The sequence below is a fragment of the Palaemon carinicauda genome, chromosome 30 (genome assembly GCF_036898095.1).
Source record: "Palaemon carinicauda isolate YSFRI2023 chromosome 30, ASM3689809v2, whole genome shotgun sequence".
In the NCBI taxonomy this organism is placed as follows: Eukaryota; Metazoa; Arthropoda; class Malacostraca; order Decapoda; family Palaemonidae; genus Palaemon; species Palaemon carinicauda.
Window position 1 is genome coordinate 18334897 of NC_090754.1, and position 15673 is coordinate 18350569.

Genomic DNA, 15673 nt, shown 5'->3' on the forward strand with positions numbered 1-15673 from the left:
AGTGATTGTACCAACTGTGATGTATGGATCGGAGTTGTGGGGAGTAAAAGTGACGGAGAGACAGAAATTGAATTTTTTTGAGATGAAATGTCTGAAGAGTATGGCTGGTGTATCTCGAGTTGATAGGGTTAGGAACGAAGTAGTGAGGGTGAGAACGGGTGTAAGAAATGAGTTAGCAGCTAGAGTGGATATGAATGTGTTGAGGTGGTTTGGCCATGTTGAGAGAATGGAAAGTGGCTGTCTGCTAAAGAAGGTGATGAATGCAAGAGTTGATGGGAGAAGTACAGGAGGAAGGCCAAGGTTTGGGTGGATGGATGGAGGGAAGAAAGCTCTGGGTGATAACAGGATAGATGTGAGAGAGGCAAGAGAGTGTGCTAGAAATAGGAATGAATGGCGAGCGATTGTGACGCAGTTCCGGTAGGCCCTGCTGCTTCCTTTGGTGCCTTAGATGACCGCGAAAGTAGGGGATTCAGCATTATGAAGCTTCATCTGTGGTAGATAACTGGGGAGGATGGGCTGTGGTACCCTAGCAGTACCAGCTGAACTCAGTTGAATCCCTTGTCAGGCTGGGAGGAATGTAGAGAGTAGAGGTCCCCTTTTTTTGTTTTGTTTCATTTGTTGATGTCGGCTACCCCCCAAAATTGGGGGAAGTGCCTTGGTATATGTATGTATGTATATTTATATATTGTATATATTTTCTCTGTTTTATTTGTTCATTTATTTACTTGTTTATTTTTATTTTATTTAAATGGCGTAGATATTTCTACATTAGTTATTACTGCCTGCTTGGATGAATGGGAGAAAGGATCACAGTTAGGAGGTATTTGCATTCAAAGCTATATGTAAAAGTATTGGATGATCTTGGCTATCCCGAAGATGGTTTGGACCTTTTTGGCAGCACTATTTGTGTAGTTTTCCTACGGTTCGTTTTCCGTCAACCATAGAACCTAGCCTCCTATCTAGGTTCTCAGCCGTTCTGCTTAGTTGGGTCTAGGTCAGGTAGACACTCCCACCTCCTGAAGTGTAAGTCTCCTAAGAAAGTAGTTCGAGGTAAGTCTGTGTTGGAACAAATCACAAATTTTTAGTAATTTGTATTTTTCCTAACATACTTACCGAGAACTACTTTCGGGTAATGGCCCTCTCTTCCTTCCCCGAGTGCCTTTCTGACCCTTAGTTATTTTTAACATCCAAGAACTTACTGAGGGTCGAGACCCAAGCTAACGCGCGACCTGGCTCGGGACTAGCCTCAGGGCACGTATCCTTCCGCCTGGGGTAGTCCTCACAGAAAATGGAAGTAGGGTAAACTACACAAAACTCTGGTCGGTTGAGAGGAGATTCCAGGTACCTCCTAAGAAAGTAGTTCTTGGTAAGTATGTTAGGAAAAATACAAATTACTAAAAATTTGTGATATTAGCTGGGATGTCCACCCTTCCTAATGGGTGAGTCACTCCTATTAAATAGCGTGGTTTGTATTCCAGTTATTGAACAAATGACAAATTCGTAGATAATTTGTATTTTTCCTCAAACCTTAGCTATTTAACCAAACTTGCCCGCCAGCCCTATCCCCCTTGAAGTCCTACCTCCAAGCACAGGTGTGTGATGGGGAGCAGTAGCAAGCTACCCTCCCTATCCTCCGCTAACTAGCGGTGTGGGTGGTTACCCCTCGTTAAAAATTAATGGCTCGTCATTTCAGCTACGCCGAAAGTAATACCCTTATTAAATAGCTAAGGTTTGTATAGTTAGGAAAAATACAAATTATCTACGAATTTGTCATTTTTCTTGCTTCAGGAAGAATCGCCTATGGTGACGGCAGAGATTCGTCTGTTTACCCATTCACGGAAAACATTTCCTTCACCTATTTGGTGTTCCCTTCGAGGGATTCTGTCTACGGGATTTAGAATTTGCCAATCCACCCCCTCCAGCCTCTGTTCAGGGACTTCTTATTTTCGGGAGGCAGCACGGATAACAGCCACAGGCATTCATCTCTTCTTCTTCCTGCTGGAGAAAGACTTTTCATATTTTAGCCTACCTTTGAGCAATTCTTCCGAGGATAAATGGCTTCTCCCATACACGCCACCAAACAAGCCTCGTCAGCAGTTTTGTCTCGTTAGGAGACTCAGCTAGCCCATCATACTCACCTTGCTAGCAAGACTCGTCACAAACAATGACACGTCTACAACTCCTCTCGGAGAACCCATTGAGAACTTCCCTTACAGCACAATCTACTCTGACACCCACAGGTGAACATCTCTCACTAAGCGTAGCTTCGCTGCAACCTCACGCCTGGAAACCATCCAGCTTCTTCTCTCTTTGGGGGTATAACCCCTTTTCGCAACAAGTTGCACAGAGAAAGTCTGGATACCAAAGTTTTCTTCAGCTTTGGTCTCCCAAACCAGGGGACTGTTTTCTTTGTGGTGAGGATTGTGTAAAGTTTGTCTTCTCTTAAGGGCACTATTCCAGTAATAGGCCCTCAATTTACCATAGGAAGGAAGGCCGCTCTTAAGCTTAGGCAATGGGAGGCCACTGTTCGTTCCTTGACCATCTCCACACTGAAAAGCTAAACCTTTCTTCCACGTAGCCATTGTTGCTCTTCATCAAGAGTTCAAGCCTACCTACCCACAGTTGGATGATACAACCAGTAAACGAGCATGTTTTGGTTTCTTTGGTCTTAAGGGTGCCTCTGATGACCCAGAACTCCTAGACAGCAGATCTTCACCTGACCCTAAGGACAAGTCTCTCGCATTATTACCCTCGGCCAAGAGAGTAGTCATACCCTATGAGTCGCTCTCAACGTCTCACTCACAACGAGGAACCAAGTAACATCCGACCTCTTTCAGACAGTTCGGACAACAGGTCACAAGCCCTTCGGACTGGAAGTTCTTTATAGCATGATTAATGGTCTGCATCAACAGCGAGTACACCAGTGATTAACTTGAGGAAGATACAATAGTTCGTCCCAAGGGTTGGGCACGCTTTGCCAGCCCTGGGAACATTAAAGAAGGCTCACCAGGAACACTTTCTTGACGGGGATCCACAAGGTCATGGATTGGACATGGAATCCTTAGCCTTCTCCTCATAGAGGTGACCTAGAGTTTGTTACGATAAAGGTAGGAATATGTCCCTAAGGTTTACAAGCAGCTACTCTGTGATGCAGGCCATGTCAGTGGCGAGGTGAATGCATTACGAGACCTTCACCTCCCACTTCCTGCAAGACGTGACCCACAAGAACATAAAGACACTTTATTGTCCCTCTAATGGCTACACCATAAATGGTTTATAATGCCTTGAGCTCCTTGATGGACAAGTAGCAGATGGTAAGGGGAGAGTTAATCAAGGATAAGCAGGGATGATTGACAAAGAATGACTGGCTCTTTCTTTTTTTCATTTACCCCCCCCTCCTCCATACGGGGCAACAGCTCCTACGGTACTGCTGATCTCCACTATCTGTAGGTATAACCATTTCCCTTGTGTGACTTGATATAGGTAGATATACTTGTTCCATCCCCATACCCCCGGGTGAGGTGGGATTGGGAAACGTCTCTGGTTACTTCTAAGATTCCTACGTTTCCGAGAATGTTTTGCCTGGACTAGTCACACGGGTAGCATCACACATTCCCCAAAATTGCTCAGGCCGCTAACCATGCTTTGCACATTTAGTTTAGCTAGGTGTCAGGATTCCTCTGTTATGTGCGGAGCACGTACAGGAAAACCCCAAATCAAAGACCAACCAGTTGGTCTGGTATCCCACCCTCCTAAGGGGTGAGTCATCCCTAATAAATACCATAAGGATTGTATGAGTGTCAGAACAAATAACAAATTTGGAAGTAATTTCTATTTTTCCTATCATATACAAACCTGGAGCTATTTATACAAATTGGCCCACCATCACCTATCCCACAAGAATTCCTGCCTGCAATAAAAAGTGACCAGACTACACAGGTATGAGTGTGAGAGCAGGGTGGCCAGCTACTCCTCCTACCCTCCCGCTAACTAGTGCAGTAGGCCCCCGCCATACGACATTAATCCGTTCTGGAGTTGGTATCGTATGGTGAAAATGTCGTATGGCGGGCAATAGAATAACTAATGCGTACAAAACCCCAGGTAAAAACATTGAAAATTAGTAACAAAATAGTATAGTAAGCACTGTACTACAGTATACTTATATATAATATACATGTACTGTACAGTATGTAATTAAATAACATGTACAGGATAAATAAAAATTATATACTGTACAGTACTGTAAAGGAAAAATTAAAATTTTATTTACCTTTGGAGTGACGTGACTTGAGCTAGTAGTGGGTGGAGGCAGAGGGGGGAGGAGACGGTAGATATAAAAACGTATCAATGCTAATTATGTTATGTACACTTAATAAATTTATTCTTACTATTAAACACTACTTAACTTAGATGTAGTGACAGTGGAGTCGGACATCTTGAGGTAAATCCAGAGAAAAACCAGCGAAATTTACACACAACACAGAGTACTGTGTTGGGAAAAATAGCCCAGTGAGGAAAGGAAATAAGGAAATAAATAACTGAAGAGAACAAATTAACAATAAATCATTCTAAAAAAAAAAGTAATGTCAAAAGAGATATATCATATATAAACTATTAACAACGTCAACAACAAATATGTCATATATAAACTATAAAAAGACTCATGTCCGCCTGGTCAACAAAAAAGCATTTGCTCCAACTTTGAACTTTTGAAGTTCTACTGATTCAACAACCCGATTAGGAAGATCATTCCACAACTTGGTAACAGCTGGAATAAAACTTCTAGAGTACTGCGTATTATTGAGTCTTATGATGGAGAAGGCCTGGCTATTAGAATTAACTGCCTGCCTAGTATTACGAACAGGATAGAATTGTCCAGGGAGATTGCTGCTTTTTTGTCAGAACTGGCCGCCTCTCCATGCCTGACGACTGAGTGAATACCAGTCCTCTTCCTAAAGCGATCAAACCACCCATGAGAAGCCTTGAACTCTTGGGGGGGCTTGCTGCAACGTTCCTTCGCCTCCGCCGTCTCTCTGGGCTTCCACGAGATCGGCAAAGATGGCGCTCGCCTTGTGCGAAATTACCGATTGCGTGAGTGTATCACCAGCGATTTCCTTCTCTTTAATCCATAGAAGAAAGTCTCTCCATCTCGTCGTTGATTGAGGTCCTTCCACTGGCAAGGACAGTCATGCCTTTAGAAGAATTACTTGATTTAATGGCTTCCTTATTCTTGATAATTGTACCAATCGTAGACTGGTTACGGCCATACATACTATCGAAGGTAACGATACGCATGCCTTTTTCATATTTCTTTATGATCTCCAGCTTTGTTTCCATAGTAATCATCTTCTTACTTCTCCCTTTAACATCAGTTGCAATTTTGGGACCCATGGCTAATGAATTAAAGTTATAATTAAGCACTAAAATGCACAAAAAATACGATATCGCAAGCACTCACACGAAATCAAGTCTTTACGAAACGCACACGAGATTCTGAACTGAGCGCGCGTATAACAAAGAGAGAGAGAGAGGCAGCATCTCTCTCAGGCATTGTGGGAGGGATTTCGGCCAATAGCGTATCGGCATCTTAGTGACGCCGACCAATAGCAGACCAGCTTCTTAGTGACGTATGAGCGTGGTGGTAAGATAGTGACTCGCACAGTCGTAGGCGTAAAAACCGCCAAGTTTGAGTTTTGGAATTCGATGCCGTAAGGTGGGGAAAAATGTCGTAACGAGGGGACGAAAAAACATTGTATTCCATACCGTAACGTGAAAAAAAACGTAAGCTGGGGACGCCGTACCCCGGGGTACTACTGTGGTGGGGTAGTTCCACCTCGCTAAAAATGTTATAGCTAGTTTCAGCTTTTCCAAAAGGATAACCCTTATTAAATGACTCCAGGTTTGTATATGTTAGGGAAAATAACAAATTACTTTCAATATTGTCATTTAACACTGCTGCCACCATATTCAAACAACCGGGAAATATGTGGACATCTTTATTGTGGAAACCAAACATACAAATATAGAGTGCAACAAGCGCACAGTATACAACAACCGTGTTCTGAGTGTCAGGAGTGGCCATCCTCCCAGTGTAAGAATTATGACAGGAGGAAGAAGCCTAAGATTGATTCTTTGTCTTTGGGGTCATCCTTGAAGTCAAAGCAGTTCTTCCACCCCGGTACTCTTCCTTCTGAGCAAGATTAGTAGCCCTTTAACTTTAGGACAAGCCTAGCAGCAAGGAGGTCCTTCCTTTTCCCCTATCAAAATGATGGGGCCTTCTCCTCAAGGGGAGTCACCTTATTTTCAGAGGCATGATGCTCTTCATTTGCTGTGGCCCCTTTGGATATCCAAGGTTCCCCATTGGAGGAGAGACTGCAGCCAAGCCCTTACTTCGAAACTCCTTCAGTGTCTGCTGTGGAGTTCCCAGCCAAGCCCCGTCTCCTGCAGAGGATGGAGTTGGACCTACCTCTCCGGAGCTTCATTCCCGCCCTTCCGGAGTTTGGAAGCCTTTGTTGAAAGTTGAGGACCCTCACACTTCCAGGAGTTAATCTCTTGTTGAGAACCCTATCTTTGGAACATGCTCTCCGGGTTGCTGAGTAGCATGATCCCTCCTCACCGGAGGAGGATTGTAGATCTGGCAGTCTCTCTCTCTTCTTTGATAGATGACTCTTAGGATTCCGGTTTCCAGCACGGGCTGAACCAAAAAAGAGGTGTTTTGAACACAACCTCTTTCTGACTTTGGAAGTCAATCCGTAATGCATACATCTCTACTGCTGATAGTCTACAGTAGATTCTAGTTAGGAACAGAACTCCCGAAGTTGAGGTAGGCCCCATCCAAGAGGAATCGTGCTGTCAGCCAGTGACAAAGACTTGGGTATGTATGCTCCAAACCGGTATCAGGACAACTGCCCCTGGGACAACTGCCCCCGTAGGACAACTGCCCCCGGGACAATTGCCCAATTATCTGATTTCTCCAGAAGGCTAATGTTTGTTGGTGTTGAAAATAAAAGGATACGCTGCTCAATCAATCCACTATCATAAAGAAGAAAATCTTCACCACCAGAAGTTTTCTTGTACTCGGAAGGAATGACCATGTCTGTTAGGTTTGATAGGATGGGATGAGGAGCGCCAGCAGCTTGTTTGTAGCGCCTTATTGCACGACGAATATGTCTCACCGGCGGTAGCTGAGTTGCAGCACCGCTTGATATCGACTCAACTGTTTGGGAAATTATTTGCTGTGCAGTCTCTTCGGTAGCAATAGATTTAGCCTTTATTTCCTGTTGTACTAACAAGACTTCCCGGCGGGGTTGGTCAACAGCATGGGTGTGATCATTTACATAGCCAACTACTTCATTTTCACAAACTTTTACTTTCGCTTCACAGTTATTATGGCAGCTTTTTTCACATTCATAAGATGTAACATTATTTACAAATTCCTTCTGCTTCACATAGATGTATCCTTCATAAATAAGCTTCATTTTTCCACGTTCACTTTTGACGAACTCCATGATGGGTTATGTTACTTCTTGAATTTCTTCCAAAAATAAACTATAACTCGTACGACCAATTAGACACTGGATCCTTCTTACTTTCTTTTTTTTTTTTTTGTAAACATTTGTTTGACTATACAGAATTAGCCAATTGGCAATAGCTTTCGAAAATAAACTACAGTATAACTCGTACAACCAATTACCTAATTAGGAAATAACTACATAAATGGTAATAAATTTAGGAAATAGATACAATTATTTCCTCAATGACCGATTATATAATTAGGAAGAATATCTTCATAAATTGTTACTAAAAAGTAATTACGTAATTGGCAATATGGGGGGCAATTGTCCTGGGGGCAGTTGTCGGGGGGCAACTGTCCTGGGGGCAGTTGTCGGGGGGCAACTGTCCTGGGGGCAGTTGTCGGGGGGCAACTGTCCTGGGGGCAGTTGTCTCGGGGGCGGTTGTCCTAGATCCCTCCAAACCATCTCATGGCCCTTACCCTACAGAAGTATCCACAAGACCCTGGACACCTTGGTGCTTGGTCTTGCAGTGGTAAGAGTGTATCTATGTTAACATATAGATGTAAGTTTGGAATGGAGGAGGATTAAAAGGCTCTTTCTCAATTTTTACTCTCCCTCTCTTAAAGATGAAGTAGTCAAAGTTACTATCTGGATCTGACTAGATGCTGGTAAACTACAGTTCTGTGCTCCATTCTTTAGATCCTAAAGAAGTTCTCCATCTTCCCTAGAGGAAGGTGAGGATGGTGGAATATATACCAACCCTTTGGTCATTATATGCCAGGTATACTATTCCGGACTGTGATCCTCCTCATGGGAATGGATCCCTCCTTTGACCATGTTCCAACTTTTCGACAGGCCAAGCTCTATCAGTTTATTCATCCTGTACGGGACAGGGTAGATTACCATTTCTGGGGAGAAAAAGAATTTGGCAGTTTGGTTCTAAAACTACATATCTGCCAAGCAGTGAGTCTCCCTGCATTAAGGACAATGGTTTATATTTGCGTAGGAACAAATCACAAATTTTAAAGTAATTTGTATTTTTCCTAAGTATGCAAACCTGAGTCTTTTAATTAAACTTCTAACTTCCCTCCTCAACCATCCCTCTGCCCTGAGCCAAAAGGTCATAAGTGAAGAGACTTTGACAGGTAAGGGGCAGGACTCCTCACTCCCACTTGTTAACAATTTTAATGGGTGTCCAGCTCGCACGTTGAAAACTATTACCCATATAAAGGAATCGGGTTTCTATAGCTAGGAAATATACAAATTACTTTAAAACTTGTGATATTCATCAACAAAGAATTTATTTATCATAGATATACTAATATGTACATTAGTTGATTTGAAGAGACCCACTAGCAATGGATATACTGTACTGTATATACAAAAACACTGACAAATCTATTATTTTTCTACTACATGTACATATTTATAATTTTTTGTATTTCTCAGAAGTGAATTATTTAACTGTAAATTTAATTTTACTGGTCCAGCATCAAATAGAATAAGGAAAAATAAAATTACATCTCAGGTACAATAATACATAGTTACATTTGACATACATACTGTACTAATATTAATTTCTGTAACAAAATAATGCATTCTCAAAGAAGTTCATTTAAATATGACATTTGGTAATATTTCATTACAGGTTCACCTACACAATTTCGCACACATTCTCTTTCAAGATTACAAAACGCTTGTCACTTCAATTACAAAGTTTTCCAAACATGGCTTAGAAAGTTATAGCACTTTCTAATATATTTTTTCAAAATTACAGTAAAATTTTATTTTTGTAATGTACTGCATTTGTTTTCAACTTTATATACTGTATACATATACTGTATACACTTTATCCCATAACGTCTACAATTTGCCATAGTACTGCGTTACATCAAATTGCAAAACAGCCTTAATTTGAATCCATAAACTGAACTTCAGTGAGAATTAATAGGGTTCTAGGTAAGGGTTTTGGCTGTGGCGATAAAATCTTCATCATTTTATTGTCTTCGTCAAAGTCCAGTCTGAAAAAAATACAGAAATTTGAGATTTACAAAAAGGTTTTGTAAACTAGCAAATATATTCAGTAACGAACACTATCATCATAAAACAGTTTGGTTCTTGGTATATTAGATCCAAAACAATTTTTAAATAAAAGGTACATATATATATATATATATATATAAACTTTTGGTTGACAAACTAAAAAATAAGAGGATTAGTTGTGGTTTTTTATGACAAATACTACCGCCAGAGAGTTATGGGGTCCTTTGACTGGCCAGACAGTACTACGTTGGATCCTTCTCTTTGGTTACGGTTCTTTCTCTTTGCCTACACATACGCCGAATAGTCTGGCCTATTCTTAACAGATTCTCCTCTATCCTCACACACCTGACAACACTGAGGTTACTAAACAATTCTTCTTCGCTCAAGGGGTTAACTACTGCACTGTATTTGTTCTGTGGCTACTTTCCTCTTAGTAAGGGTAGAAGAGACTCTTTAGCTATGGTAAGCAGCTCTTCTAGGAGAAGGACACTCCAAAATCAAACCATTGTTCTCTAGTCTTGGGTAGTGCCATAGCCTCTGTACCATGGTCTTCCACTGTCTTGGGTTAGAGTTCTCTTGCTTGAGGGTACAATCAGGCACACTATTCTATTTAATTTCTCTTCCTCTTGTTTTGTTAAAGTTTTCATAGTTTATATAGGAAATATTTATTTTAATGTTACTCTTAAAATATTTTATTTTTCCTTCTTTCCTTTCCTTACTGGGCTATTTTCCCTGTTGGGGCCCCTGGGCTTATAGCATTTTGCTTTTCCAGCTAGGGTTGTAGCTTAGCAAATAATAATAATAATAATAATAATAATGGATATCTGATAGATAACTCCACGCTAGAAAACAAATGGTTGCTTTGTCCCCACTAGATGTAGCAGGCTTGAATGAATGTTGGGTAAGTATTGAGCTTCTAAATTTTAGTAAATATTACCCAACATTCATTGTGATGACTCCCACCTTAACTGTAGTAATTGCGCTTACTAATGAAAAATTAGAGATAGTCATAGAAAACAACAAATTCTGTATAATTTGTATTTTTCCTAGTTATACAAACGTAAGTCATTTTTATGGGGTTACCACTAATAATGGAGAGAAAAAGTGTTCCCAACTAGCTTCCGGAGCAGTCAGAGCTTTGAACACAAATAAGGGGGCGAGGGGGATATGTCCGAGCTATTTGTTCTATCAGAAACTCGCACTGCTCTACGGGATAAAAAAAACTAGTTGTTCGTATGATCAGGAATCTCTTTGAGAGACAATATTGTGATAGAGATACCTGGGATATTTCTAGCCTGAGTCTGGATTATTCATTGAGCCAGAGACAGGGCAAGATGGTAGTTTTTGATATCTTGTTATTGAAAAGGGGTCCCTCGCGACTTCCTCTAAAGGCAGTGTGTGTCATGTTAGTTCGCAGTTCACAGGATGTCATGTTCAGGAAGGAGAACTTACTTCTTGCCATAGGAGAAAGGTCTTAGTCTGAGTGGGGAGGGGTGTTGGAGCATTTTGGTTATCCCTACAATTTTGAGACAAGTTCGTGAAAGTTGTTGATGGAGCACTTTGACCATCCATGGCCTTTGGGAGATCGGTTCACAAAAATTCAGATCCGGTTCTCATAATAAAAAGAGAATATGATCATTACGAGTAATATAACATTCCTGCATTAGGTTCCCAGGGTTGAGAGACCCTGCCCATGGGTTTGTTACCTGGCTTTAAGATAAAGGGTAGCTAGATCCATAACTATGACCCTTCTGCCCGGTATCATGAGGCTATTCTTAGGCGATAATGAAAGATCCTTCTTCCCAACTCAATAGCAGGGGAGGGGAGATAACTTTATAAGACAATTTCGTATCCCAGCGGCCCTGGTAACAAGGGTTTGATAGTTCTTTCGGGCAGGGAATCTTAGTATTTTAGACCAAAGTCTATTCCAAGATCTCTACCTAGACCTGAACCTTCATGAAGGCTATACAAACCATTTTCAAGATTGACAAACTGTCCATAGCTTAAGGAGCATGGTCTTGGAAATTCCACACTAAAGTTAATCTAGTAAGAGTTCTCTATGACCAGAATGGCCCTCATGCTGATGAATTCTTCCCTGGGAAGACGTTAGTTTAGGATTTTTAGGTGACATGTCAAGCACACTCATTTAACTGGTCTAAGAGTGATCTTCTTTACTTGATCCGAAGGTCTCTTCTGACTCATCATGAGGGGTACTAGACCACAATCTTCTTATTCACAGTAAGGTGAGGTGTCCATCTGACTCCCTTGCATCTCCTGATCTTTATATCGCAGATGAGGCAGGAGGATGTTGGTCACTACTATAGTACTGGCTGAAGTTGTGTTAACGAGCAGTTTGGAACGATAAATGATTCATGGTAGGGATATCATTGAAGGCCAAGCTTCATTATGAGGTATGGAGGACATAGCTCTCCTAGTCCTTCCTGGATAGTACACTTGCCTCAATTTTGCGGCGTAGCCGACATCAAACAAATAATAAAAAGGGGACCTTTCCTCTCTACGTTCCTCCCAACCTGACAAGAGACTCACGAGTTCGGCTGGTACTGCTAGGGTGCCACAGCCCACCCTTCCCCGTTAACCACTACAGATGAAGTTTCATAACACTGAATCCCCTACTGCTGCTACCTCCGCGGTCATCCAAGGTGACCGGAGGAAGCAACAGGGCCTACCGGAACTGCGTCACAATCGCTTGCCATTCATTCCTATTTCTAGCACGCTCTCTTACCTCTCTCACATCTATTCTCCTATCACCCAGAGCTTTCTTCACTTCATCCATCGCCCCAAACCTTAGCCTTCCTCTTTTACATCTCCCATCAACTCTTGCATTCATCACCTTCTTTAGCAGACAACCATTTTCCATTCTCTCAACATGGCCAAACCACCTCAACACATTCATATCCACTCATTTCTTACACCTGTTCTCCCCCTCACTACTTCATTCCTAACCCTATCTACTCGAGATACACCAGCCATACTCTTCAGAGACTTCATCTCAAACACATTCAATTTCTGTCTCTCCATCACTTTCATTCCCCACAACTCTGATCCATACATCACAGTTGGTAAAATCACTTTCTCATACAGAACTCGCTTTACATTCATGCCCAAGCTTCTATTCTTTACCACTCCCTTCACTGCCCCCAACACTTTGCATCCTTCATTCACTCTCTGACGTACATCTGCTCCCACTCCACCATTTGCTGCAACAACAAACAACAGACCCCAAGTACTTAAACTGATCCACCTCCTCAAGTAACTCTCAATTAAACATGACATTCATCCTCGCACCACCTTCCCCTCTCGTACATCTCATTACCTTACTCTTACCCAAATCAACTCTCAACTTCCTTCTCTTACATACCCTTCCAAATTCTGTCACTAATCGGCCACGCTTCCCTTCAGAGTCTGCAACTACTGTATATTTCCGCGTATAAGGCGACCTTCATATAAGACGAGGTACAAAATTTGAGCAAATTTTTATGAATTTATCTCATATCGGTAGTATAAGACGACCGCTCAATCATAAAACCATCTGTGTATATAGCCTAGGCTAGCTTTTAATCAAAAATTGTTATTTACAGCTATAAATAATAATTTTTAAACAAATAAATAATATGATACCCTATATGTTATTACTATCGTAATTAACACTAGCATTAAAATTACTGAAAGGTTAGCGAGAGAAAAAGTTGCTAACAACGCAACCAATACTCGATGTTTACATTTTCTCAGCTGTGCTCGTATGGTTAAAAGTTGGAATTATTCCTCGATTTTATCATTTATGCTATTTTTTTAGATATGCCAATAATATATACGGTAAAAACTGTTTCATTACTTTCATTATACATTTATATATTAATGTAAATCATCTCATGTGTGTCGGTGGTTAGCGCACCTCAACCTAGGCTAGCCTACTGATAAACCAGACATAGAATTCATGGTGTGATTTTTATAACTGTAGTATAAGACGACCCCCCATATTTAATGGTTAAATTTTGGAATATAGGGTCGTCTTATACGCGGAAATATACGGTAGTACAGTATCATCCGTAAACAACAACTGATTTACCTCCCATTCATGATCATTCTCGTCTACCAGTTTCAATCCTCGTCCAAGCACTCGAGCATTCACCTCTCTCACCACTCCATCAACATAACAAGTTAAACAACAATGGCAACATCACACATTCCTGTCTCAGACCCACTCTCACCGGAAACCAATCGCTCACTTCATTTCCTATCCTAACACACGCTTTACTACCTTTGTAGAAACTTTTCACTGCTTGTAACAACCTTCCATCAATTCCATATAACCTCATCACATTCCACATCGCTTCCCTATCAACTCTATCATACGCTTTCTCCAGATCCATAAACATAACATACACCTCCTTATCTTTTGCTAAATACTTCTTGCATATCTGCCTAACTGTAAAATTATGATTCATACATTCCCCACCTCTTCTAAAACCACCCTGTACTTCTAAGATTACATAATCTGTTTTAGCCTTAATCCTATTAATCATTACTCTACCATACACTTTTCCAACCACACGCAACAAACTAATACCCCTTGAATTACAACACTCATGCACATCTCCCGTACCCTTATATAGTGGTACAATACATGCACAAACCCAATCTACTGGTACTATTGACAACACAAAACACATTAAAAAATCTCACCAACCATTCAAGTACAGTCACACCCCCTTCCTTCAACATCTCAGCTCTCACACCATCCATACCAGGTGCTTTTCCTACTCTTGTTTCATCTAGTGCTCTCCTCACTTCCTCTTATAATCTCTTTCATTCTCATCCCTTCCCTCCTCTCCTTTTAACCACCTTCCATTTCCATCTTTCACTGTCTCTTCAACTCTCTTCACTTCTTTCCAAAACTTCTTATTCTCTTCATATGAACGACCCAATCCCTGAACCCACCTAAGGTCAGCCATCCTCTTTACCTCAGCCATCCTCTTTGCCTCAGTTACCTTGCGCTTTAATTCCACATTTTCTCTCTATATCTTTCATACTTCTCTACACTATTACTCTGCAACCATTCTTCAAATGCCCTCTTTTTCTCTAACACTTTTACCTTCACTTCTTCATTCCACCATTCACTGTCCTTCCTTATGCTGCCTCCAACAAACTTCTTGCCTCACACCTCACTTGCAATCCCAACAAAATTTTCTTTTACTAACTTTCACTCCTCTAAATTACCAGTTTCTCTTAATTTCACTCTTTCATATGCCATTTTCAACCTTTCTTGATATTCACTTTTTTACCTCCAATTTTATTAACTCCAACTCTCACTAGCTCCCTTTTACATCCCCCACTCTTTTGCTACAGCTAATTATCCTTCCACCAATAAATGATCAGATACACCATTAGCCATACCCCTAAACATGTGCACGTCTTTCAATCTTCCAAACATTCTTTTAGTTATCAACACACAATCCATTAATGCCCTTTCCACCACTCTTCCATTTGCTGCTCTTACCCATGTATACTTGTTTTCATCTTTCCTTATGAAAAAGTTAGAACTTATCACCATCTCTTGCTCAACACACATATCTACCAGTCTCTCACCACTCATTTTCATCTGGTACGCCATACTTCCCAATGACACCTTCTACCTCTCCAGCACCCACTTCAGGCTTCCTGAAAGATGGTAGAAGTGGTACGTACCTCACGACCTCATACCTAAGTGATTTTTTTCCCTTAAAGAGGCTTGTAGCCTTTCTAGACTAGGAAGGAAGTACCAAAGTCCTGTTTAACCGATGTACAGGAGAAAATGGAGGGCAACTTTCTAGCTCTCAGTGGGTATATTCTCGGTGAGTTATGTCCTCCCCAGGGCCATGGGAAGCCAAATTTCTTCGGACCAGGGAGGGGTTCTGCGTATATCTTCTGACACTGAACACTACTCGTACAAGGAATACTGAAGTAAAACTAGATTCTCAACCTTCTGATGCTAAACACTATTCGTACCACGGATACTAAAGTAAAACTTGATTCTCAGAATGGGTAATATTCTCCCCCGGGAGAAAAAGTTCTGTCATCAAATCCTGGTTTGGAAAAGATTACTCTTGCCTGAAAAA

The 15673-nt window shown here is 41.2% G+C and overlaps 1 protein-coding gene across 3 annotated transcripts in view; it reads right to left on the reverse strand.

Moving 5' to 3' along the window:
• Positions 1-8798: 8798 nt before the first annotated feature.
• Positions 8799-15673, reverse strand: part of cbc (crowded by cid) — a 66347-nt gene continuing 59472 nt past the window's right edge. For all 3 annotated transcript variants that reach the window (XM_068354505.1, XM_068354506.1, XM_068354504.1), the window contains exon 9: positions 8799-9535. In XM_068354505.1, coding sequence (XP_068210606.1) covers positions 9424-9535 — 112 coding nt within the window. In that variant the 3' untranslated portion in view covers positions 8799-9423. The remainder of the gene's footprint in view (positions 9536-15673) is intronic.